General features: G+C 41.1%; 1 protein-coding gene across 3 annotated transcripts in view; it reads left to right on the top strand.

Moving 5' to 3' along the window:
- The first annotated feature begins 494 nt into the window (after positions 1-494).
- DDX43 (DEAD-box helicase 43) overlaps positions 495-25,659 on the top strand; it is a 76,638-nt gene continuing 51,473 nt past the window's right edge. Inside the window, exons 1-10 of one of the 3 annotated variants that reach the window (XM_065588016.1) lie at positions 495-964; positions 2,432-2,487; positions 3,580-3,712; positions 5,199-5,348; positions 5,961-6,042; positions 8,832-8,988; positions 9,084-9,196; positions 9,524-9,634; positions 12,474-12,615; positions 17,015-17,115. In XM_065588016.1, coding sequence (XP_065444088.1) covers positions 595-964; positions 2,432-2,487; positions 3,580-3,712; positions 5,199-5,348; positions 5,961-6,042; positions 8,832-8,988; positions 9,084-9,196; positions 9,524-9,634; positions 12,474-12,615; positions 17,015-17,115 — 1,415 coding nt within the window. In that variant the 5' untranslated portion in view covers positions 495-594. Of the gene's footprint in view, positions 965-2,431; positions 2,488-3,579; positions 3,713-5,198; positions 5,349-5,960; positions 6,043-8,831; positions 8,989-9,077; positions 9,197-9,523; positions 9,635-12,473; positions 12,616-17,014; positions 17,116-25,659 lie in introns of all 3 variants that reach the window. The other 2 variants (XM_065588015.1, XM_065588017.1) reach the window with 2 other exon arrangements.

Genomic DNA, 25,659 nt, shown 5'->3' on the forward strand with positions numbered 1-25,659 from the left:
ACAGATCGATTGCACATCCAGTGGCCCTGGGGCATGCACGTGCTCTTCAGGCGCGATGCAGATTTGCTCCTTGGCGACTACACGGCCTGTGCGTGACACTCCATAGTTAGAGACTGGGTGGTGCACAGCCAACTCCTCAGATGCGATGCGCGTGAGCAGCAGGGCTCGGCTGCCAGTCGCACCTGGCCCATGGTACCATTAGCCCGCGGCAATGACTGTGGTCAGCGTCACCCCACGAGCAGGCTGCTGGGACGTTCTGGGCTCCCTGCCTGGGGGGGGGGCAAAACCCGCAGGAGGGATGCGCTGAGGCGTAGCCAAGGCTCAGCTCCGCGGCTCGCAGCCGAGCCCCAGGGCCTGCCCCCGACCCCCGGCAGAATGCCCGTCGCTTCCAGAGGCCAATGGACAATCACTCAGAGGCCTAGGCTAGCCAGCCAATCATTTCGTAGAGGCGAAATGCTGTGGCCAATCAGAGCGCTTCCCGGCCTAAAACTCTTGGGCGGGGCTCTGCACGCGCGTGGTGACAGTTGGAGAGCACGCGCTAGGTAGCGCGAGCCCGACAGGCCTGTTCTCGTTCACCGGGCACCTGGCGTTGCCATGTCGGACTGGGAAGCGGACAGCGACGAGGAGTTCCGCTCTGGGAGCCGGCCGCCGGCGCCCCCGCTGCCGGAGTGGCAGCCGGCGATGGCCCCCGCCCAGGGCCGGAGGAGCCCAGCGTCCCCGGTAGGCGGCAGAGGGCGAAGCGGAGCCACCGGGCTCTGGGCTGAGGACCAGGAGAAGAGTTCGGCCCGGAGAGGCAGCGGCTGTAGGAGGCTGGAGGGTTCGCGGCCGTTCCCGTTGCACGCACCCCGGGATCCCTGGCTGTCGGGCCCTCTGGAATATCGGCCCCGCGGCCCCCCCAGGGATCGGGGCTTGGGGGTGCCGCTCTGCTTCCACCTGGACAACGCCATGATCGGGACCATCATCGGTAACTACCGGGCCCTGCCCGAGTGCCTGCCCCTGGCGCTGGTAGACCCGAGTCGTTCCGAGCAGGGGGGGCTGTGAGGCGTGCCAGGGGGGTGGGCATGACACAGGCATAGTTTAATTTCTGCATTGGTGGGGGGGACAGAGGCAACGTAAGGGAGCATGTGAAGGTCTTGTGCCCCCCTCCCCCCGATTTCTGCCTCCCATTTAGCATAGAGGTTTTCAAATTGTGTGGTGTGCCCCTGCCCCAAGGACATGGAGGAACATGGGGGGCGGGGTGCCACCCTCCCTTCCTGACTCTCCTCACTGAGACACGCTATGCAGGACTGGCTCAGTGTTCCTCTGTGCTCACATAGTTTGAAAACCTCTTTGCTAAATGGAAGGTAGAAATCTGGGGGAGGAGGGTGCATGACCCTGCGTACCCACCCATGTCTTGCCCTTGGTTGGGAGGGGGGCAAACACTCCCTGTGCCTTCCCAATCTCCACCCCCTGCCAGACAAGCTCAAGGCACTTAGCGGGCTGCTGAGGTGGAGGGTGTTGATGGGGGCTGGCTGGGGTGTACCTGCTTGGCCCCTTAGATCTCTCATTGGCCCTTGTCCCTGTTGAGGCAGGGGGCCGGACACATTCTGCAGTGCCTCTCTCCCCGATGAAAGCACAGAAGCCTGGGGAGACCAGGACGTGTGCACGGTAGCTGCTTGCCTGATTTTCCATTTGATCACCTTGAGGGGACGATTGCTTGCCTGCATGGCAGGGGTGAAAGTAACTTAGAAGTCTTATCGGTACGGGGGCTTGGGCAGAAGGAGGGGGGCTGGGGGGTCAGTCTCCCCCAGCCAGTCCTTCAGCACCACCCGGGGCTCCAGCGGTGATTTAAAGGGCCCTCAGCTCCAGTCGCTGCCAAATTAAATTGCCGGGCCCCAGGGCAGCTGCCCCTTTTGCACACGCTCCCCCTCTGCGGCCCTGGGGGGCGAGGGGGCAGTGGTGTTAACGGGCTGTGTACAGGCCCGGTACTGGTAGCCACTTCTTACTGGTATGCCATACTGGCCCACTTTCACCGCTGCTGCATGGGAGGGGTTCACCACAAAAGGCTCACTCAGGTTCTGTTGGCCAGCCCCAGTGGATGTGTGAGCATGCCTTTTAGCTAGAAGAAGGAGAGATAGGGACAAAAGTCTTGCTTGCCGGGGAAGGAACCTGAATTATCTTCCTGGTACCATGATTTCTCAGTGAGGTTCCCCCCCCCCCCCCCCCTGCACTTTTTTCTGTCTTGGTTTTGAATGATCATAAATAAGCCACCTATTTTTTTCTACGTTTTTCAAGCCATGATTTCTTGTTAAATGCTCCAACCTTTTTGAAGAAAGCAAAGGCTTTATTTGATGACTGTAAATAATGATCAACAGTAGTTTATTTCCATCTCTTGGCACAAGTTGGTCTGTGGTCAGGATTTGTATAATATCTACAGTGCATTTTGTAACAGGTCGGGCTGGAAGTAAAATAAGAGAACTTGAGGATTCTTCAGGTTCTAAAATACAGGTAAAGTGCACTACATTTTGTCAAGAGGTTATTGCTCCGTACTCTCTCCAGGACTAGCTACTTCTGCTTCTATATATTCCAGTGATTGCTACACTGATATGAGCGATTCTCTCCTTTCATCTGTCATTTCTTTATCTTGAGGTTGCATGTGATGCCTTTACATTCTCCTAGTCCCTGTATACATGGAGAGTAACTAAACAGAACTAGGATGTGAACATAGTTTGCTTGGGGTGTAAGACAACAGTTTGGTGATGTAGGGTTTTCTTTTTAAAAAAAAATGGTAAGAACATACAAACTTTTCCTTTTTTTTTTTTTTTTTTTTTAAATGTAACACAAGGGCTCAGAGCCACAAAGATACTTGGGTGCCAGCCTAAACCCCAGATTTAAGCACCTAAATGCTAGATTTGTCTCCACTGCAATCCACAGAACTCCCACCAAGGTATTTAAGAAGCCAACTCAAATTGTTCTTCCTACACAAGCATTCAGGTCTTGAGCAGTCCAGACAAAAACGCACATTACACCAAAGCTTAAACTTGTTCTTCATAATATAATAGCTGCCTATTTAATTTTAAAAACAGCAACAAATATCCATCTTCCTTTCCATTTCTTATAAGGAGTCTTGAAGTTTAAATCTTCTCAGTGTGATAGATATGCTTGCTTTGATCTGCTTAGCTCTTGGAAGTCCAGGGGCTCCGGGCTGCCCACCCGGTGCTGTCCTAGGGACAGCTCTGTCCACCATTAGGGAATTTTTTCCCCGAGAACCCTCTAACATTTCACAAACCCCTGTTTGGGAACCACTGCCTTAAGTGTATACATACTCTTAGGCGTTTAGCTCTCCCCATTCATTGTACAGGGAAGCTGATGCACTTAACTGTGGCTTTGTGGATTGCAGTGTTCTTGTGACTTTTCTAGGTGCCCAAAAATTAGGCATTATGATGTCTAAGTCCTTTTGGGTAGCACACCGTAGGGCCTATGTTAGGCAGAGAAATTGAGACTGCATAAAGGAAAAAATCAAGGAGTGGGATACCTGTGTATATTCTAGTATATGAAGCTTGTGCTATATAAAAATTTAATTAGGCTTTCTAAATTTAGGTTATAAGAGGAACATATGAAGCTGAAGTAAAGATTTTTGGCAGTAATGATACACAGAACAAAGCCAAAATGTTGATAGATGATCTTGTTAAGAGGTATGGCCAAAATTACCCTGGAGACAGGACTGAGAAAGGTAAGAAATTTACCGTGGGGGAATTGTTGGGTCTTTGTCTCATGTTCTTTTATAACATTTGACTTGTACTTAACATTTTAACATGTACAATATGCCTCTGTATATATGCTGTACCACAGAGAGAGAACTTTGTAAAAAAAAACAGTTAAAATTGCTTCAGGAGAATACCACATACAAATCCTTAAAGAAATAGAAGAGGATACATTTACCACTTGCACTGACAGACTTAGTGCCCCTCTGTAAATACATACCATATTCCTCCAAATGCATCAAAACAATATACATCATATTACTCACTTTATTGAACTACAGCTCTCACCTCAACATACCCTATAATTTGCCTGTTCACTGATGCTTAACAGAAATGTATTTTTCCCATGAAGAGAGTAAGAGTTCTGTCAAGTTTGCACATAATAAAGTGTGGAATGTAATGGGTATTGTTACTGTATATGTTGTAGGGATACATAAGCAATGACTACATTTTGCTTGTGTTGTCTGTTATTATTTGTTTGGTCTATTTGTATTGAAAGCCCTTTGGGGCAAGGACTATGTATGTCTTCAGGTCTGGACTAAGGCACTAAAAGGGAAGAAAGAAATTAAACTCCGAACTGAGAGTTAGGTTCCACATTTCCAAGAGAGGAGGAATGGAACATGGAGTGTACCACTGTGGTGGCAGGGGCAGCTGTGAGATTCCTAGCATGGTGGACTAGCAGGTATCTTTGAGGAAGGAGTAAAGCTGCAGCGAGGAATACTCAATAGTGGATATCTTAATATACTTTCTGAACGTATCATACCTAAGGGGGAACTGAAAGCTGTTATTTAGATGCACAAACAGACCAGAGCAGCATGAGAATGAGGTACACCACTACATTTCCTCTTGTGCTATCCCAGTTTATCATTGGGACTCACTTAATCACTGTCATCACGTGTCGTATGTATTGCCTTTGTGTCATGGTTAAATCTGCTTTCTGAGAGATCCTAATTTAATGAATCTCTTTTAAATGTACTGTACTATCTATGCATTTGGTATGTGTTTTAACTTTTATATTATCATCTTGTGCTGTAGAAATACCCCTTCTCTCTTTACAGTTGTTGAAAATAGTTTTCTGCTTGATTCTTGGGGCTCTGAGAATTTACCTCCCATTTTCCCCCAATTTACACCCAGTCCCTGAAGAACCCATGTCACAGCATGCCTTCCTTCTAGTTGAGAGAGCTGCTTGGAGTTCCCTTTAGAACCTGACAGTACTACTCCTTAAGTAACCAGAAATTGCTGAAAGCACTCTTTCTCTCCTTTTCCCAACAATGCATCCACACAGTTTTTGTAGATCTTTCTGGTCTAGAATAAGATTGGATCTGGAGATCAAACCAGGCCTCTACCAATAAGCCCAAAGAAAGAAATTTCTATTTAAACATAACATCTCTTCAGAATTCAAATGGAAAAGGTTTTGTTTGTTAAAAATAAAGCAAAGTTACTGTTTCCCAACAGGTTCCCTCCAACACCAGGATTTTGGCACTAGTTATTCCACTGAAAGTCATCGTGATCTTGTCAAGTCTGGAAATGACCCACAGAAATCAGTGATTAACTGGGCATCTCTTCGAGAAAATAAAGCTAAATATGAAGCTATGAAGTGGGCAGGTTTGTATACAGGCTTTGAAAAAGTGTAGTGTGCTAGTCTTGAATATAAAGTCTTGATAGCCTGTTACAGATTTTTAGAATGCAGAATAGAATATTTTTAGATCCACGTCTGTGTTGAAATGAATGTGTATTTTTCACTGTCTGAATTAATAATTCCTAGTAGACTCTTACTCTCTTTAGAAAATTACAGAGCCTAAGCAGGTATATTTAATTGAATCTAAAGTATAACTGTCTGCATCATATGATCTCTGTTAATGGAATAATTCCAATTAGTTTAGACTGAACATTTGGTGAGGTGGATTATTTAGCAAATACTTGGAAAAAAAATTGGGTTTTATCTCTTCTTCAGCTTTTAGTTGTATACATGCTTCCAACAAGGAATCTTCACACTACTTATAATAATTTTTTTTACTGGGGAGTGATGTGAGGATTCACAATGTTATGTGGGTTTTGGGCTCTTCCATCTTAAATCCTGATCATAATTTTGGCAGGCTTCTACCAGTAACTGTTTCTGTTTAAACTATATGTTGTAATTCTCAATAAGCACATCTCTCACCAATTTGGAAAATTTTAATTTTTCTAACAGCTTACTTTTTTTCCTAATTGTTTAAGATTTGCCTCCAATGGAGAGAAACTTTTACAAAGAATCACAAAAGATTGCTTCCATGCCACAAGAAGAAGTGGAGAAGTGGCGGTAAGATCTTTGTATAAGTAACTGCTTGTTTTGGAATGGTAAATTCTTTTATTGTTACATAGGGGTTGTATAAATGTTAAACTGTTAATCTACAAAAATTTTATTTTTATTTTCTTTTTTTTATTTGGGCTGGAGCCAGGGTGAATTGATTTTTAAATCAAAGCGATTTAAATCACCAATTTTAATAATGATTTAAATCAGTAGGCAGGAATCCTTGATTTAAATATCAGTTTTCATTATGTTTTGCATTGTTTGTGTGCATCCGTTATTTTCACGAAGAAAGATTGGTTCTCGTTGGTTGGTAACCATTAAAATATATTTTTCCTAAATTTGGTGTGGCTTTTTGCTAACCAGGACGAAACACTATATCCTTATGCACTTAAGCAGTTATATAGCTTATCTTATATTTATTCAGATTCTTAATTTTTATACTTATTATGTTGGACAATGATAAATGATGCAGTTTCTATTTACTGGATTAATTTTTTACTGATTGTGTCACGCTCTATTTGGCTGGAAATTATTCAATTAAAATGCACAAAAACAATTTTTTATTTTTTTTATTCAATAAAACTACCTTAAAGATGCTGGATACGTAAGAAGAAAAAGTTCATCAAGACATGCTTTGCATTTAAAACGCATTTATTAAACAAAAGTATTATCTGTAGTTAGTGAATTAAACTAATTGTCTCTGATCACCAGGTCCTTCAAAATTTTTAGGATTAGCAGATCTCATTCTCTCACACATAGCTTTTATTCATAGATTGGAAGACAAAAACAAGCTTTCCTGTTTTTCAACTCCCAGTTGGGTTCTTTACTTAACTCATTGAACTGAACTGGTCTGAAATTAAGAAAACTGTCTCTCATGCAGAAGAAGTTACTACTGTCAAAAGCTGGTTTAGCACTTCAACAAGCTCTGGAGGCAAGTGCTTAGCCAGTGCCTTCCACCAGTTATGGGTCTGATTTTCTTTAAAACTTGGCAGCAAATGAACTGCTTAAATTTTTTTGTTTAATTTAAATAATTTTAATACATCATAGTAAGTTTAGGCCTTAGCATAGGTTGTCAATTACATTTTTAATTTTAAATAGGTTTCTTTTATTTAAAAAAAACTTATTTAATTAAAAAAATTTAAATATCTTTTTTTTTTTTTATTAAATCATTGATTTTTATCCAACATGGTTTGAGCATTATGCAAGCAGACTGCTTTTTTCAAGCTGGTAGCAAATGGTGGCAGTAAACTCTGTAAAAGGCAAATGGCCAGTCTTTTTTTTTCCCCCTTAAATTCAGAATCTCTCCTGTCATATTACAAAAAGATGGTTTGGCAGTGTAGTTGGTGCACAAAACCCTTCAGTGTGTCTACCTACTGGAATTGAGCATATTGTGAGATAGTGGATTGGAGTTTATTAATTCCTTCAAGCTATAATCTTCTGAACATAGTGTCCAGCTTAAATGCCCCCTGAACTCCCCTTTTTTTCATCGAAGCCTTACTCAGACATCTTTCAAGCAGTTAGAACTTTGATTCACTGCCATCCTATCCTGTCCTTGCCCATAGATCCTGGTAAGTTCCAACCTGGTTAATCACTAAGTTCCAATCACTTTGAGTCAAGTACGCAGATCATCCTACTTTTCACCTTATGTTAACTCTAGTATTCTCTCTCCAGTAGTAGTAATGGATTTTACAGCCCTCCCTTGCTGCCCTGGCTACTATAATTTTTCCACATGTGCTGCCCCAGCAGCTTTATCAGTGTCTCTAACATATGTCTCTCTGTGTCTGTTAGGAAATAGAACCTGTAATCTGAACTGGGATTCTAGTTATTGTCTTTTGGAAGTATGTGCGCATGCTTTTACTTGCCAATTTTCCATGCTGTATGGAACTTTTCACAGGATAAGAAAAGAGAATGTATGAGACAACAGCTATGGGCGAATAAAAATATTCTGTAGTGTTTCCTCTTCTCCCTTCTCATCTTCTATATGCTTATCCATAATTACTATTTCTGTAATTTTGTTCATTACCTTTTAAAATAAGTATAACTGACGGAAAGGGGGAGATTGAAAGTGCTTTTTTCTTCCTCTTCTCTGGTTGAAGCAAAGATGTTGGTTGAATGGAATCTTGTATTTAGGCTGGGAAGAGGGGGGGAAAAAAAAACTAAGACAAACCATTGATACATATATTTTTTTTTTAAAATAGTCCCTTTAAATATCTCGGTGTTTGAGTGTGGTATAAAGACTGTTAAAGTAGGTTGCATATCCTTAAACTGTAGACCTTTCTGTTTGTTAATATGGCATAGGTTGTTCTCTTATGCTTTTTGTTTTACTCTAAATTTGTTACCTTTGTGGTTGTTTTGTTCATATGGAATGCTATGGACCTACACTGTCACAACCACTATTCTGGTGAAGGCCTAGATAGGAAGCCATTTAAAACTAGTCAGTGGCACTCTCCAATTACTTTTGGATTGCAATAGGACACAAATGTTCTCAGCAAATGTATAGTTCCTTCAGGTAGAGTGCAATCAAGGTCAGATGTATGCATAGTCATATCCATTTAGAGCATCTAATTGTGGAGGGGAATATCCAAAAGTGAGAACTGAAGGATGTGGAAGGGTGTCTCGCAAGCAACACCCTTTGTGAACATAAGAGTGGTTATGGCTCTCTTTTTCCCAAGAAATCTGTACTCATTTCTTACAGGCCACACAGTTTTTCTCAATTTCTAGAATATTTTTCTGTTTTGGTTTTAAAATTATTTGATTTTTTTCAAGCTACTACATTAATATTTTTAAATTGTATACAGAAAAGAAAATAATAATATAATTTGTGATGACTTGAAAGAGGGTGAGAAGCGCCATGTTCCCAATCCTGTTTGTAAATTTGAAGATGCATTTCAATATTATCCTGATGTTATGGCAAATATCAGAAAAGTTGGCTTTGAGAATCCTACGCCAATTCAGGTACTGTGTGGTATCAGTTCTGGTAAGTTTCATATTTTAAAGAGAAATTTTCAGTCCATATGTTTAGCACTTATGTTGCTTTATTTCAGTCACAGGCTTGGCCAATCATACTTCAAGGAATTGATCTCATTGGTATAGCACAGACTGGTACTGGGAAGACATTAGCTTATTTAATGCCTGGATTCATTCATTTGGATTCACAACCAATGTAAGGGCTTGATGGAGCGAAACTTTGAGTTTTGTATTGCCTTGCTAAGTGGGTGGGTTTTTTTTTTTTACTCTAAATTGGCATTCAAACACAACTTGAAAAAGTGCAATCAATAGTTGTAAAATTAACTGTATTGGTTTAAAAAACTGGTAGCCCTGATCTGTCTGAATAACACAATGTGGCAGTATATTGAGAAACTCTAGAGCAATATTGCATTAAAACATTTTAATATCTAATGTGGGTGTACTCAATATCATGTTTTTCTGTAGCCTAATAGAACTACTGTATGAAGCATTTTTTAAAATTTTGTTTAATTCTATCTTAAAGCCCAAGAGATCAGCGTGGTGGGCCAGGTATGTTGGTCCTCGCTCCCACTCGAGAACTAGCTCTTCAAGTGGAGGCAGAGTGCTCAAAGTATACATACAAAGGAATTAAAAGGTAATCTTTATTCTCACCAGTTTCTTAATATTAAAGACACAAATGTTGGCAGAAGTCTTGTATTACAGCAAGTCCTGTCACTAAAATGCTAAAGTGTTATAACAAATGCAAAAAAAAAGAATTATCCTGTAGCCTTTAAGATATCTGGTATTCTATTTGTTCTGTCAATAGAAGGCAGCATACGTGTTGTCCACTTTGTTTGGGCCATAGATTGCCTTCTATGATGACATAACTGGCCCTGTGGGAAAAGGGTGGACATATGATATACCAGGGGTCGGCAACCTTTCAGAAGTGGTGTGCCGAGTCTTCATTTATTCACTCTGATTTAAGGTTTTGCATGCCAGTAATACGTTTTAACATTTTTAGAAGGTTTCTTTCTATAAGTCTATAATATATAACTGAACTATTGTATGTAAAGTAAATAAGGTTTTAAAAATGTTTAAGAAGCTTCATTTAAAATTTAAATTAAACTGCAGAGCCCCCCAGACCGGTGGCCAGGACCCGGGCAGTGTGAGTGCCACTGAAAATCAGCTCACGTACCGCCTTCGGCACATGTGCCATAGGTTGCCTATCCCTGTGATATATCTTGACTTAAGCAAAGCTTTTGATATGGTCTTCAACTTGCTGGCAAGAATACTGTGGGAGAAGTATGGATTGGATGAATGGACTATAAGGCGGATAGAAAGCTGGCTAGACCATCAGGCTCAACAGGTAGTGATCAACGGCTCGATGTCTAGTTGGCAGCCAGTATCAAGTGGAGTGCCCCAGGGGTCTGTCCTGGGGCCGGTTTTGTTCAACATCTTCATTAATGATCTGGATAATGGGATGGATTGCACCCTCAGCAAGTCTGCGGATGACACTAAGCTGGAGGAAGGGGTAGATATGCTGGAGGGTAGGGATAGGATCCAGAGTGACCTAGACAAACTGGAGGATTGGGCCAAAAGAAATCTGATGAGGTTCAACAAGGACAAGTACAGAGTCCTGCACTTAAGACAGAAGAATCCCGTGCACTGCTACAGGCTGGGAACTGACTGGCTAAGTGGCAGTTCTGCAGAAAAGGACCTGGGATTACAGTGGACGAGAAGCTGAATATGAGTCAGTGTGCCCTTGTTGCCAAGAAGGCCAACGGCATATTGGGCTGCATTAATAGGAGCATTGCCAGCAGATCCAAGGAAGTGGTTATTTCCCTCTATTCAGCAGTGGTGAGGCCACATCTGGAGAATTGCATCCAGTTTTGGGGCCCCCACTACAGAAAGGATGTGGACCAATTGGAGAGAGTCCAGCGGAGGGCAATGAAAATGATTGGGGGGGTGGGGCACATAACTTATGTGGAGGAAGCTGAGGGAGCTGGGCTTAGTTAGTCTGTAGAAAAGAAAAGTGAGGGGAGATTTGATAGCAGCCTTCAACTACCTGAACGGGGGTTGCAAAGAAGATGGAGCTAGGCTGTTCTCAGTGGTGGCAGATGACAGAACAAGGAGCAATGCTCTCAAGTTGCAGTGCGGAAGGTCTAGGTTGGATATTAAATACTATTTCACTAGGAGAGTGGTGACTCACTGGAATGAGTTACCTAGGGAGGTGGTGGAATCTCCATCTTTAGAGGTTTTTCAGGCCCAGCTTGACAAAGCCCTGCCTGGGATGATTTAGTTGGTATTGGTCCTGCTTTGAGCAGGGGGTTGGACGAGATGACCTCCTGAAGTCTCTTCCAACCCTAATCTTCTATGATTCTATGTCTGCCATATTCTTCATTATGAAGTCACTAAATAGGACTCCTTGTCTTTTCCTCTGGGCTCCATTTCAGTACTTGGTCAATAGTTAAGCTTTCCATTGACTGACTAAACTCTTTCTCCTGTGTATTCTGAAGGCAAGATATTTTGTTGTTGGTGTAAAGTCTAAAGAGGTCCTTAATTTGTACCTTTTTATATTTACAGCTTTTCCTTCTGGCTTGAGTCTTTGAGGCCATATTTCTCCATCTTTCTTACTTTTCTTCCTTTATCCAGTCTGTGGCTTCAGATTGCTATCGGTTATTCTTTCTTGACTGCCTTTGTACTTCATAGTAGTTCTGAATTGACATCCAGGCTCCACCACCTGTTCCTCCAGAGGTGAAACAAAATTATAATTTCCTTTATTCTTCACAAAATTCTCTTTATAAAATAGGATACTGTGCATGCTCCACATTCTGTCAGTAGTTTGTCTTGCAGTTTACTTCAGAATCTCTTCTCACATGTTGAAATGTGTGAATGCTAAAGTGCGGTGGTACCCGAAGAATTCTAATTCCCTTGTTCGCTGCTAGGTTTCCTCTGCAAACGTTATGTATTTCCTTCTCTGATAATGCTTCTATGTGCTGTAATAGGTGGTCACGTAACTTGTGCTCATACCTAAAATCCTTTTTCATATCTATTCCGTGTCTTTTGTCATTAGATTGGCCTCCCACTACCTGTTGGTTGCTTTAGATAGCTTCTCTCTCTGCCTGTCTGGATATGAGTTGAGAAACTGAAGCAGCACATTCAGTGACAAATTGTTAGCAATGTGGTTTAATGTAGTCAACTTCCCCATGACCATTTTATTGTTAAAATTTGTGTCCCGCTTAGTGTATCTGAACTTAAACACATTAGTTGTAGCAGATAATGTAAAATAACAAATATTTATTTAAAGTAGAAAAATGTAAATCATTTGTGCTTTTTGATCTATTCTGTGACTATAATCTTTCCTTTTGATAGCTTAATACAAAAAATATTCTTTAAATATTATGAGACAATGTGATGGTATTGTTTTCAATTTTGAAATATTGGTTTTAATTGATCTATACGCCTCAAGTTCTGAAAAACTTTTATTTTTATAGTATTTGCATATATGGTGGTGGGGACCGAAAAGGACAGATAAACATGGTTACCAAAGGTGTGGATATTGTTATTGCTACTCCTGGTAGACTGAATGACCTTCAAATGAACAACTTCATAAATCTGAAGAGCATAACATACTTGGCAAGTAGTCAACATTTGAAAAGTAATGCACTTATTGGGGTGGAAGTGGATTAATCTGAACCAAATCTTTATTTAATTTGTTAAAAAAACAAAACAATTTTAATTGAATTGAGATTTTTAAGGCTAAAATCTGGAAATCTTAGTACTGTTAACTGAGTATCTCTGCTGAAGACACTGAACACCACCCTGAGAAAACTAGACTCCTGGTACATGTAATCCGTTTTCTTAAAATGAAAAATAGCTTGTGGCCCATGTTTCTAAAGGTCACTTGAAGAAAAAAAAAAACTTTATATAGCTATTGTGATGTTAATAATATGTACTGAAAGCCTTAAGTCTTCCTGGCCATTTTTGACAAATAGTGAGCTAACAGTCTGATTTCAGGACATAAAAAAGTTAAGTAAGAAATTTTGTTAGATTACTTAAGTGCATAATGTCCTTATTACCCTTATAACCTATTTACTATTGTGGGCTGCATATGAGCTCTCTGTTATGTAGGCTGCATCCACACAATACATATACTACCTGTATGGCCCTGAAGATGTCACATGGGCCGCAACTGTGTGCTGATTGGGAACCATTGCTATAGGTATTCTGTTCTCTCATGTTTACAAATTGTCAGTGGCCTTTTAACCCTTAGGACACTGGTTAATCACTAGGGATAACAATTTAAACTGGCCCTGTCCCAGGTGAAACCTATGAAATACTTTCAATGAGTAAACTAGGACTGTTAAGAAGATCCAATCCTGAGCACCTGGAAAAGTATCATAGCATGCCTCCCCTGATGCCAGTACCTGCCTATACTCCAGGTTTAGAAATAATAATGGACTTGCAGACCCCAAATATGGAAGGATGGTAATAGACAGCAAAGAGAGATGAGCATCACCAGGATTTTGACCAGCTGAGAAAGAGAATAGTAGTGAAATAGTATTTGATTGTAAAATAGGAATGAAGGCGCCTGCTTGGGGGAAGAGAAGTCATCCTGGAGAAGTTTATTTTTCTTTACTTTCTGTAGTAAAGAAAAGAATTGCTAGTTTTAGTGCACTAACAGCTAAATATTGTATTCAGCCTCATGCACTTTTGCTGTCCTTAGAAAATAAGGCTATCCATGCTGAAAATAACTTGATAATTATGTTGCATGTTAATCAAAAGGCCTTAACCATCATCTTTCTGAATCACATACAAAGGGAGAAAATGGTTCTCCTTGAACTTTAGTTGTCAGTCCAGACACTTAAGTAAAGTTCCACTTTTCCAGTAGATGGGAGACATGCACATAGGACTGAATTTTGAAAGTGATCAACTATTTTAAGTACCTGTAGACTGACTTTTTTCCCAGAAGTGCTGCACACCCTCTACTCCAGTCCATAAGTATCTAAAGTTGGACCCAAAACTGAGATCATGTCTTAAAATTTGCACCTGTATATTTCTGTCCCCACCCTCACCCCCCAAATGTGCAAGAGGCTAACTACTTCCCAGAGCTCAGTTGTGTCTTCAGCAGGCAGAGAACACAATACCTTTGCTGGAGAGAAGATCAAAGAGCATTGAACCTCAGATTCCCATCATTTTTTTTGTATGTAGCTACGCACACAGTTTCCATGTAAGATGCCGAAGAACTTTGTGGATTTTCTCCCAAATACACTGGACTGTCTGCTTCCTGGCCCTGCTGCAGATCTCTGCTTTGGGCTCATCCTCCCTAACCAAGTAGAGGAACCTGAGATAGGAAATGGTAAGAAGAAAACAGAAAACTCTCTCCATAAAACACACAGCGCTGCCCACTTCAGCATGGTGCACAAGATGGATCAGCACCTCCAGATGGATCAGATGTGCACAAAATGAATTAACACCATCCTCTGAGCACAGCCACATCTACTTTTGGTTTCTCTACAGCCTAGATCCAGCTCCATTCTTATTTAGTAACCCGGCCATCCCAATTAGCCTTCCACACTTCAAGACTTTAACGGAAACAAGCAATTTTATCACAGATGGCTTCTATACTAGTCAGATGCATGTCCTCAGTTATAAAACAATTGTATGCTGTTACGTGGAATTCGGCATTCACTTTTGACCATGCCATATCAAAAACTGTATAGCAGAAATAGAAGGTAATTTAGAGACCTATGATGAGCATGATTAGGAACATCAAAGAAACCTATAGAGAGAAGGCAAAAGAGGACACAAAGGTATACAGATTAGTCAGTTACCTTCACTATTCCATTCAAGTGCTTCTATTACCCTCTCTCAGAATACAAGAACAAGGAAACATATAGTAAAACAGAAGAGAGACAAAGTTAAAACTGATAAAAGTTGAGACTTCTCACACAGTGCCCAACTGGCCTGTGAAACTCTGTACCACAAGGTATAACTTCGACAAAGATCTTTGTAGTATTCAAAAAAGGAGTGGACGTTTATATGGATAGAATGTCCAGGAGGTGGTGTAGTGAATATTTATTAATGTTTTGGAAGTACTAAAGCATATTAAATCTTATGCTTAAGGGAATAAACAGATATCCAACTGTTTGGAGGTTTGGAAGAAACATTAATAGGAGGTTGGTTATCTTATCTGGGAGATGGGATACTGAACTTAGACAGACCACTGGTCTGATCCAGTATGGCTATTCATATGTTCTCTCCCCTCCTTCCAGCTACAGGAATAGTTCATTTTCTAGCAAAGGAAGAACCTTCTGTACTATCAGGAAGGACACTGACATACAAATAGCTAGCGGCTCTCTGTAACCCACAATAGAGATTCTAGCCTTTACACTCCATTGGAATATGTATAATTCGTGAAGAACAACCTTAATTAAGTCTTTTGGAAATGAAGGGTTAATCAGATTGAATTCCCCTCCTCAATCTCTCAGATGAGAGATTATTATGTTCATACTTATGTTTCAGCGAATTCCAATGGCACTTCAGTTTTGATGAGTCGCAACTAGACTAGGATGTCTAAAAAGGAGAAAACGGGGATGAAGATAATCAAAGAAATGGCCAGAAAATCTCTGATCCTCCAGGATAAGAGAAGAGCAAAGTTGGCCTTTTTTTTTTTTTTTAAACCTCTATAACTGAGTCTGTAACTCAAACCTGAAAATTAAAGGAGGAAAGTCCAGTGGACCTGGTTCTGGTTGGCTTAATATTTTTACATTTGTATAGGATTCCGAAATTATCACAATGTGCCTACATTTCAGAAATGGAGTGGATCAGAGTGGAACTCGGATTACAAAACCATTCCAATGAATTGAAAATCTTGTGCCGTCTTTCCAAAGACAGATTTTAAAAGCAAGTTGTTAGGTAGATGAAGTCACTTCTCAGTTGGCCAAACTAATTCCAATTCCCATGCTAGGGGGTGTATCCCTAAAGGACTCCTTATTTCAGTGCAACACTTAAAAACATCATCAGGTCTCTGTTTCCAGAGCAGATTAAATGATTAAGGGCGAGGAGATTATAAAATATTTCCAAGTCTTTGAAAGTCAAAGATGTCCAGTTAGCACTTACCATACTGCTCTGTGTAGGATCATCAGTTTCACTTCTGTGTGGCAGAAGATTGCTGGGGCTCAAATGATGGTCAGCTAGCCATATGTCCAAGGTGTAAAGCCTCTCTACTTTTCTGTGAGGAATCACACCTAACTTCAACCTCAGTACCATTCTTTCACTGTAATTACGATATTACTTTGGAGCCTTGACTCTTTGCAGGTGACCTGGTTTGACCATTTTTTGGCCATTACAAGTTCTGACTCAGAGACTTAAGCCTCAAAAACTAGTAACTTTTCAGGAGTACTAGGAAGGATCAAATGGTGGTCAAGTGCACTTTATCTAGTGGTTAAGAGAAGGCTGAGCTCTGAGAACTGGCAGGCCCCTTGAAAATGTTGTGATGAAATGTCTTTCTGCTCATAGTGAAGAACAAAATTAATATTTCTGGACTGGTGTAGAAAAGCTCTAACAAGTAAAATAAGAAACCCCACTTTAAAGTTTCCGAAGAAACCCTCTTGACGGAAATGGTTGCAGGGTTGTTGGTTTGTTTTCTGTTTTCTGATATAAATTCAAATAGAAGTTTTGATTATTTATGCCAAACAAATGGGGGGGGGGATATAGGCAAGTGAAAACTATTCAAAATCCTGGTGTTCTCTGGCTTTTGTTCTTGGGTGTCTGGTTAAAAGCATTTTTCTCAGAATTTTCCTGTCTAGAAATGTGCAAGGTTTGCCTTTTTTCATCAAGGAGTAACACCAGAAACAATTTCGATGGTGAAAACTCAAAAAGGAGTTAATCGTTTTTGGAGTGGAAATAAATAGATTCTAAAATGGGTTTTAAGGGTGGAGTGTGAGAAATACCTCTTAAGGAAAGTCTGCTGTGTAGTGTCTTGCTGAAAACTTAACTAAAGAATCATAGCAACTAACCTTGTATTGCACAGGTTTTAGATGAGGCTGATAGGATGTTGGATATGGGATTTGAACCTCAAATAATGAAGATCTTACTAGATGTACGCCCTGACAGACAAACAGTCATGACTAGGTATGTAAATATTTTCAGTAGCTTAGAATTAAGGTTGGTGTCATTGTAAACTGTTATAATTGTACTTAGGTTTTAATGGTTCGTGTTAGCACTTTTTAATATAAAGCTCCTAAATAATTACTGTGCTCATATTTATGGGACAGTGGATACCTGCTATAATTTTGATTTATCCTCTTGATGTCAAATTGGTTACTTTTGTTGAAATTTCAGATACTCTTGAATACTAACTAGTTGGATAACAATTGGTAACTACTTGGATCTTAGACTTCAGACAGTCTGATAGATTGAAGAACTCCCATAGGCCTCTCTGTCTAACTTAATCAGTGATAAATCTTGGACTGAAGAATTTGAGGGTATTTAAAGAGAGCCTGCACATTTGGATTTTTTAATTATGTACTATATGTCTCCAATTATGTACTATATGTCTCCAGGTAGGCTAGGAGAGACATTCAGTACACTAGTAACTTGAAATTTTAATTTATCTGTTTGTTTTTGCAAGCTTGTGATGCACATATCCACTGCAGATTGCCAGCTGCCTCTCAGTGTGATATATGAGTATACGCTCTGCTTATATCAGCCTCCCCTACCCCTTAGCTATACCAAAGGTCTTCAGTGGTAAGTCTCATTCTTCTCCAGTATTTGACTTCAGAAAGAAAAATATTGTATCATGTAGGGCACTGATGCAGAATCTTTGCAACATAGAGGACTTCATGGTAACCTAACAAGATTCCAAAAGCTGTAAATAATTTTATGTAGGATTTAGTCAGTAAAAAAGAAATATAAGTGTGAGTTGCACAGCATCACTGAATGTATGCTTTGTGGGCTTCAGGGGAAGGCATATCAACTAGAAAACTGGCACTGCTTTGAAACCAAATTCTTGATGTCTGACTTAGAAGTGGTTGTGCACATAATGATATGGAGACTTGCCCGTTGTTCAGTGTGTGGCATTTTGATCTATTCCAGTGCATAGATCTTTTTCATAAATAAGTACTTCAGAGAAGATCTTTTGTATAACTAAATAAGTCACGTGGAAAGCATTTATAGAAATTCATTGTTTCCTTCATGACATTTGGACCGAAGCTTAGTAAATCAGTCAGTTCTAACTGAATTTGACATCTCTTTGGGGTCAGGTGAAAAATGGGTCTGCAAATAACTTAGAACTCTTGTTTTATCTTGAAAGTTTCTTAGCTGAAGCTCAAACGTAGCTTGAAGATTTTTGATCCTTGCACTCTAAATAGAACTGTCACTCGCTTTTTGAGAACTGTGGTATTGAGTGAGATGGAATAAATGGGCAGAAGGTGTTAACATAACCTTGTCACTGTCCAACACTAAATAGTGGGTTTGGTATGCAGAGACCTCAGTCTGCTTAGTACCCTTGCACAAACACCATTAAAAATCTTTTCAACCTTTTATTAAAGATACAGAAAAGAAGGAAAAACAGTTAACGTAATTGAAATGTAAAACATTAAGGCTTTTATTTTAACATCCCATTTTCCCTTTAGCTGGATAGAGTTTTAGAAGGAAAACAGCTCCTTGTTTGATAGTCTCTTGGATGGTGGTAACTGTACTTTTGGGGAAAAGAAGTTAACTGAGATGAGCTAGAGCTGCTGTTGCTGTTAAAGTCCAATCTCATTTAATTTCAGGTGGTGGTTGGGATTCAGCTGGATTTGGTAGAGATGGTGGTGATATCCAAGTTCTCTGTGGCCTGGTCTGGTCAAGACGTTTCTCAGTATCAGGGTGATGAAAGCCTAGGTCCCAAGAGATGGTAGGGGTGGAAGCCGTGATGGTGACTGTTCTTAGGCCCATTGCTACTGAAATCTCAGATCACCTTAGCTAGCAACAAGAGCGTTCTAGTCTCTGCTTCTTATGCCCTTGGTCGGCTCTTGCTATGCTGCCTAACACCAGAAAGAGCACAAACTTGGCAATAACATGGATGTTTCCTACATTGCACAACACATATTCACTGGGTCTCATCTAATTTTAGTTATATCCAATTTGCTTGGATATTTAAACTAAGATGAGTTGGGAGTAAACTAAATGTTGTTTAAACTGTTAATGTTACATGCTGGAGTGACTACCTGGTGAGAGAAATGAAGGTAGCTTACACTTGTGTTAAAGCATTTGTTTTCACCTAGAGTATTTCCTATCTGAAGAAAACCTTTTGATTATCAAAGTTTTTCTTTGCAGTCATGTGGAAGAAACCATTCTTAAGTAAAAGTTTAAATTCTGCAGAACTGAAATCACCAGAGGGCCACAAAAAACATTGGACTGCATACCCAGAAGTTGTGCACTACAGCCTTAGGGTATAAAGCAGGGGTGGGCAAACTTTTTGGCCTGAGGGCCACATCCGGGACTAGAAATTGTATGGCGGGCCATGAATACTCACATAATTTGGGTTGGGGTGTGGGAGGGGGTGAGGGCTGTGGTTGGGGGTGCGGGATCTGGGGTGGAGCCAGAAATGAGGAGCTCAGGGTATGGGAGAGGGCTCCAGGCTGGGATTGGAGGGTGGGGTGGTGAGGGCTCTGGGGTGGGGCTGGGGGTGAGGAGTTTGGGGTGTAAGAGGGTGCTCTGGGCTGGGACTGAGGGGTTCTGAGGACAGGAGGGGGATCAGTGTTGGGGCAGGGAGTTTGGGTGCAGGCTCTGGGCGGTGTTTACCTCGACTGGCTCCAGGAAGCAACGGCATGTCCCTTCTCTGGGTCCTACACGGAAGCACAAGGTCCTACATGGAGGCACAAGGTCCTACACGGAGGCTCTGCACACTGCCCCGTCTGCAGGCACTGCCCCTGCACCTCCCATTGGCTGCAGTTCCCGGTCAATGTGAGCTGCTGGGGCAGTGTGCAGAGCAGAGCCCCCTGGCTGTCCCTAGGCATAGGTGCCAGAGAGGGGCCATGCCACTGCTTCTGGGAGCCACATGGAGTGGCCCTGACCCCGCTCCCCGGTGGGAGCTCAAGATTTGGATTTAAACGGCTGGCGGGCCTTATCCAGCGTGCAGGCTGTAGTTTGCTCACCTCTGATATAAAGTATTAAGTGTCATTGAAGAAACTGGATTTACCTATAGACAAACTCCCCTTTCCAGCAGTCTTCAATTGACTGTAATATCCTTGAGAGTGCCTACTGGGACATCACATTGAGTAGGAACTGACAATCTGCAGCAAATATGTACTTGGTACTTTTGTGTTCTGTGGATTTATCAATAGGTAATGAACGGAATGTCCTCTTAACCTTGTTATTGAGACAATTCTAGAATTCTGGTATTAAGTGCTGAATGAACTTCTAAAGGTGATCCAAGAATCCAGTTTCTGCATAAAAAATTTGGTACCTTCTGCACAATGTTAAATACTTGTACTATGCTTTTTCTTTATACCTGAAAGCTGGTTCACAGTAGATCAAATGTGAAAATAACTTAAACAACCTACATCCCTTGATATTTAGGTGAACACACAACTCAATTGTAGTCTGACTTTTCCACGCTACCAGTATTTTAATAAGTTCTTATTGTCCCCTTCTGTCCCATTTCCATACTTTCTGTGTGCTGTCATCACCTTCCATTTGCTCACAGGAAGGCCTGCCACTGCAGTAAACCATGGCACCAGCAGAAATCTCACAGCCATTTTGGCATCACTTTAAAATCTGGGTCTAGTTTTTAAAGATGGGTTATTACACAAATAATTCAAAGCTGTGAACTGGTATTTTATGATAATTATAGTTAAGTAGTAATCAGATATTTAACTTTTAAAAGCTGTCTCTTTTAGCAATGTACTTGCTTATACATTATCTGCTGTTTTAAATAGCATATAACATAAATCTCTTAAATTGATAGAATTGGTTGAGACTGGGGTTTCTGGGGACTGTTGCATGCACCTTCCCTCTGTTGCCTCAAACCACTGTTTGTTTATTCTTTAGGTTCCCTGTGCACGTTTGCTTAGCAATTTCTGTCGATAACGTCCCCAGGTTTGCATCTGCACCCTATGCTTCCTCATGCTCTGGACTGAGAGTATATAAGGCGGGGTGGACCTGTTGCCACTGCAGTTCCTTTTCAGCTTCCTCTGACTAGTGATGGAGTGTCTCAGTGTATACCTGACTAGCTTGCTGTTTTTCTTTGTTTTATTCCTTGGTGGTTCGTTCTGCCTTGGGACCTAGTTCTCAATGTCTTGAGGAAACCACCTTTTGAACCCATGGGTAGCTGTCATTTTCTCCGTTTAACCTTTAAAACTTCATCTTTCATAGCCATCGCTTTGGCCAAGAGAGTAAGGGAATTGGGAGCATTTATGGCTGATCTACCATACCCAATTAATCTACTGAGAAAAAATGACTCTGACCACCAGCCCCTTGCTTCTGTGAATTCTGGCCATTGCATGCCACACCATAACTAGCCACAGGAAGATAACCCTATTGTAGGAGGATCCTCTGATGTAGAGCAAACGTGACTGCTTCTGTGTTACCCTACTGTCTGTGGCTAGTCAAGGTTTGTGAAAGGGAAAATGGGGACATGGCTGGGATTTTTCTTTGCCTCAGATCTCTAGATACATTAGTAACACCTTAAGGCTGTTAACAGCCTGTGTACTTCAATGAGACAAGGTGAATGAGGTAATATCTATTATTGGACCAACTTCTGTTGGTGAGAGCAACAAGCTTACACAGAGGTGCTCTTCAGATATTGCCTCACCTATCTCGTGTCTCCAATATCCTGGGACCAACACAGCTACCACACTGCATACATGGTGCCCAGAAAAGTGCAAATTTGGCTAAGGATTTGGGAGTTCACAGCCACTTTTACAGACTGACCCATCTTCTCCCCCTGGAGCTCTGTTGTGCACTGCTCAGTCATAGCCAAAGTACTGGACTTACTAGTGTACACAGGCAAAATTCAGAACACATGTTTCATGCTAGGAGTACAAGCAAGTGTGTAGTTCTTTTACTGAAGAACATACTTGCAGTTCATATATGGAGTGATAGGCCAGAAGGAAACACTGTGATCATCTATTCTGACCTTGTGTATAAAGGTCATAAACCTTTCCCAAAATAATTCCTAAAGCATACCTTTTAGAGAGATTAAATCTTAATTTAAAAATTGTCAGTAGTGGAGAATCCGCCATGACCTTTGGTAAATTGATCCAATGATTAATTACTCTCACCATTAAAAATGTACATCTTATTTCCAGTCTGAATTTGTCTAGCTTCAGCTTCCAGCCACTGGATCATGTTATACCTTTCTCTATTAGATTGAAGAGACCAATATTAAATATTTGTTCCCTGTATAGACTGTAGTCAAGTCACCCCTTAATCTTCTTTGTTAATCTTCAATTGATTAAGCTCCTTGATTCTGGTCACCCCATCTCAAAAATCTATTTTAGAATTGGAAAGATACAGAGAAGGGCAACAAAAATGATTAGGGGTATGGAACAGCTTCCATATGAAGAGAGAGTAAAAAGACTGGGATTTTTCAGTTTGGAGGAAAGACAACCGAGAGGATCTGATAGAGATCTATAAAATCGTGACTGGCATGGAGAAAGTGAATAAGAATGTTGTTTACTGCTTCGTGTAAGACAAGAACCAGGGGTCACCCAATGAAATGAATAAGCAGCAGGTTTAAAACAAAAGGAAGTACTTCTTCACACAATGCCCAGTCAACTTGTGGAACTCCTTGTCAGGGGATGTTGTGAAGGCCAAAAGTATAATGTGGTTCAAAGAATTAGATAAGTTCATGGAGGATAGGTCCATCAGTGGCTGTTGGCCAAGATGGTCATGGATGCAACCCCATGCACTGTGTCCCTAGTGTCTGCTGGAAGCTGGGAGTGGATGACGGGATGGATCACTTGATTACCTGTTCTGTTCATTCCTTCTGAAGCACCTGGCATTGGCCAGTGTCGGAAGACTGGATACTGGGCTAGATGGACCATTGGTCTGACCCAGTATGGCCATGCTTTTGTTCTTAGTCTGTCACTATAAAGCATGTTTTCTAATTCTTTAATCATTCTCGTAGCTCTTTTAACCCTCTCCAATTTGTCAATATCCTTTTTGAATTGTGGGTACCAGTACTGGACACACTGTTCCAGCAGCGGTCACACCAGTACCAAACATCGAGGTAAAATAACCTCTCTACTCTTATTTGAGATTCCATTCTTTATCCATCCCAGGATTGCATTAGCCCTTTATAATGACAGGTTTCAGAGTAGCAGCCGTGTTAGTCTGTATCCGCAAAAAGAACAGGAGTACTTGTGGCACCTTAGAGACTAACAAATTTATTAGAGCATAAGCTTTCGTGGACTACAGCCCACTTCTTCGGATGCATATAGAATGGAACATATATTGAGGAGATGTATATACACACATACAGAGAGCATAAACAGGTGGGAGTTGTCTTACCAACTCTGAGAGGCCAATTAATTAAGAGAAAAAAAAACTTTTGAAGTGATAATCAAGCTAGCCCAGTACAGACAGTTTGATACCAGTGGGAGAACACTTTAACCTGTCTGGTCATTCAGTGACAGACCTGCGGGTAGCTATATTACAACAGAAAAACTTCAAAAACAGACTCCAACGAGAGACTGCTGAGCTGGAATTGATATGCAAACTAGACACTATCAACTCTGGTTTGAATAAGGACTGGGAATGGCTGAGCCATTACAAACATTGACTCTATCTCCCCTTGTAAGTATTCTCACACTTCTTATCAAACTGTCTGTACTGGGCTATCTTGATTATCACTTCAAAAGTTTTTTTTTCTCTTAATTAATTGGCCTCTCAGAGTTGGTAAGACAACTCCCACCTGTTTATGCTCTCTGTATGTGTGTATATACATCTCCTCAATATATGTTCCATTCTATATGCATCCGAAGAAGTAGGCTGTAGTCCACGAAAGCTTATGCTCTAATAAATTTGTTAGTCTCTAAGGTGCCACAAGTACTCCTCCTGTTCTTCATTTGTAAGTGTTTATCAATGATGATTTTGTTTTCTTGTCAGTCATTGACAAGAGTTAAATAGCATAGGAGCAAGCATGGGATCCCCTGTGGGACTCCACCAGAAACACACCTGGTTTCCCTTTCATAATTACATTTTGAGACCTGTCAGCCAGCTTTTAATCCATTTCATGTGTGCAGTGTTAATTTTGTCTTTCTAGTTTTTAAACAAAATGTCATATGATACCAAGTCAAATGCCTTACAGAATCTTAAGTATATTACATCAACAATATTACCTTTATCCTTTATCAAACTTGTAATCTCAAAAAAAAAAAATCAGGTTAGTTTGACAGGATCTATCTTCCATAAACCCATGTTGATTGGCAGTAATTATATTACCCTCCTTTTATTTTTTCTAATTGAGTCCTGTATCAGCCACTCCATTATCTTATCTGGGGTCATTGTCGGGCTGACAGGCCTACAATTACCTGGATCATTCCATTTACCTTTTTAAAAGTGGCACAACATCTCTTCCAGTCTTCTGGAAATTCCCTGGTGCCCAAGATCTATTGAAAATCAACCTTCGAGTGATGGTCCCTATTGTATTCTGCTATGGGTGACGTATGTGCACCCTACCTCTGGAGCCAGAGAATTTGAAAGTAGCATTCGTTGGTCTGCACATGCGCCTTGCTTCCCTCGTTCCTCCAACAAAGGGGATAAAGGACAGGATGGTTTGACCACCTCTCCAGTTCCTTCTCATCACTGCATGATTCAGGTTGGAACCTTTAGTGTCCAAAGTTTTGTTTGTTCTTTGGCAACAGAACAAGAATAATCTAATTGTAAAGAGTTTAATAGGTTTTAAAAGTTTTACTGTTTAGCATTAGATTAGTCTCCTGGGGGAACAAACCCACCCCCCTCCAATGCCTCATTTGGGTACCGGACTGTGCCCAAGACTCCAGGTTTCCTGCCTGCAATCCTTCTTGGTCAGTGACAACCACCAGCCCCCTCACAGGAGATGTTTGAGGAGCGGGAGGCCAACCCTCAAACACACATTTCATCCTCCTCTCCAGTCGAGGTAGTTATGCCTCAACCCCTTCCATAGCTGATGACTTCTGTCAATTTCAAGACCTCATAAAGTGGGTAACTAGTGCTCTTCAGATTCCACTCAGAGGTCAAGGATTCACAGCATAAACTGTTTGATCTCCTGCAGTCAGTAACAACTCCAGGATGGCCTCTAGGGCTTCTTTGAGATCCCTGGGCATATACATACAATAAGAGAAGATTTAGTAGGTCACCAACTGCCCAGAGATTGCATCCTTCTAAATTATCTGAATTCCGTAGATCCACCAAAACCCCTAAAAAAAAAAAAAAAAAAAAAAAAGACATACATTCCCAAGAGAGAGGGCCACTCATCTGCCCTCCACGACCACCCAGACATCTTCAAAGCAACAGTGTTGATGAGTTGGTCAGGGGTTCTATCCTCCCACACCTCTAGTTTTACAGCTGTCCATTTGCTCACCTCCGCACCTTTGAAGACCCTCTTTCCCATTTCCAACATGATTGGTGTGGGATCCCTACAGACAAGTGGGTCATAGATGTCACAAACAGGCTATACCATCCATTTTACATCACTCCCTCCCTTCC

The sequence above is a fragment of the Chrysemys picta genome, chromosome 3, assembly GCF_011386835.1.
Source record: "Chrysemys picta bellii isolate R12L10 chromosome 3, ASM1138683v2, whole genome shotgun sequence".
In the NCBI taxonomy this organism is placed as follows: domain Eukaryota; kingdom Metazoa; phylum Chordata; order Testudines; family Emydidae; genus Chrysemys; species Chrysemys picta.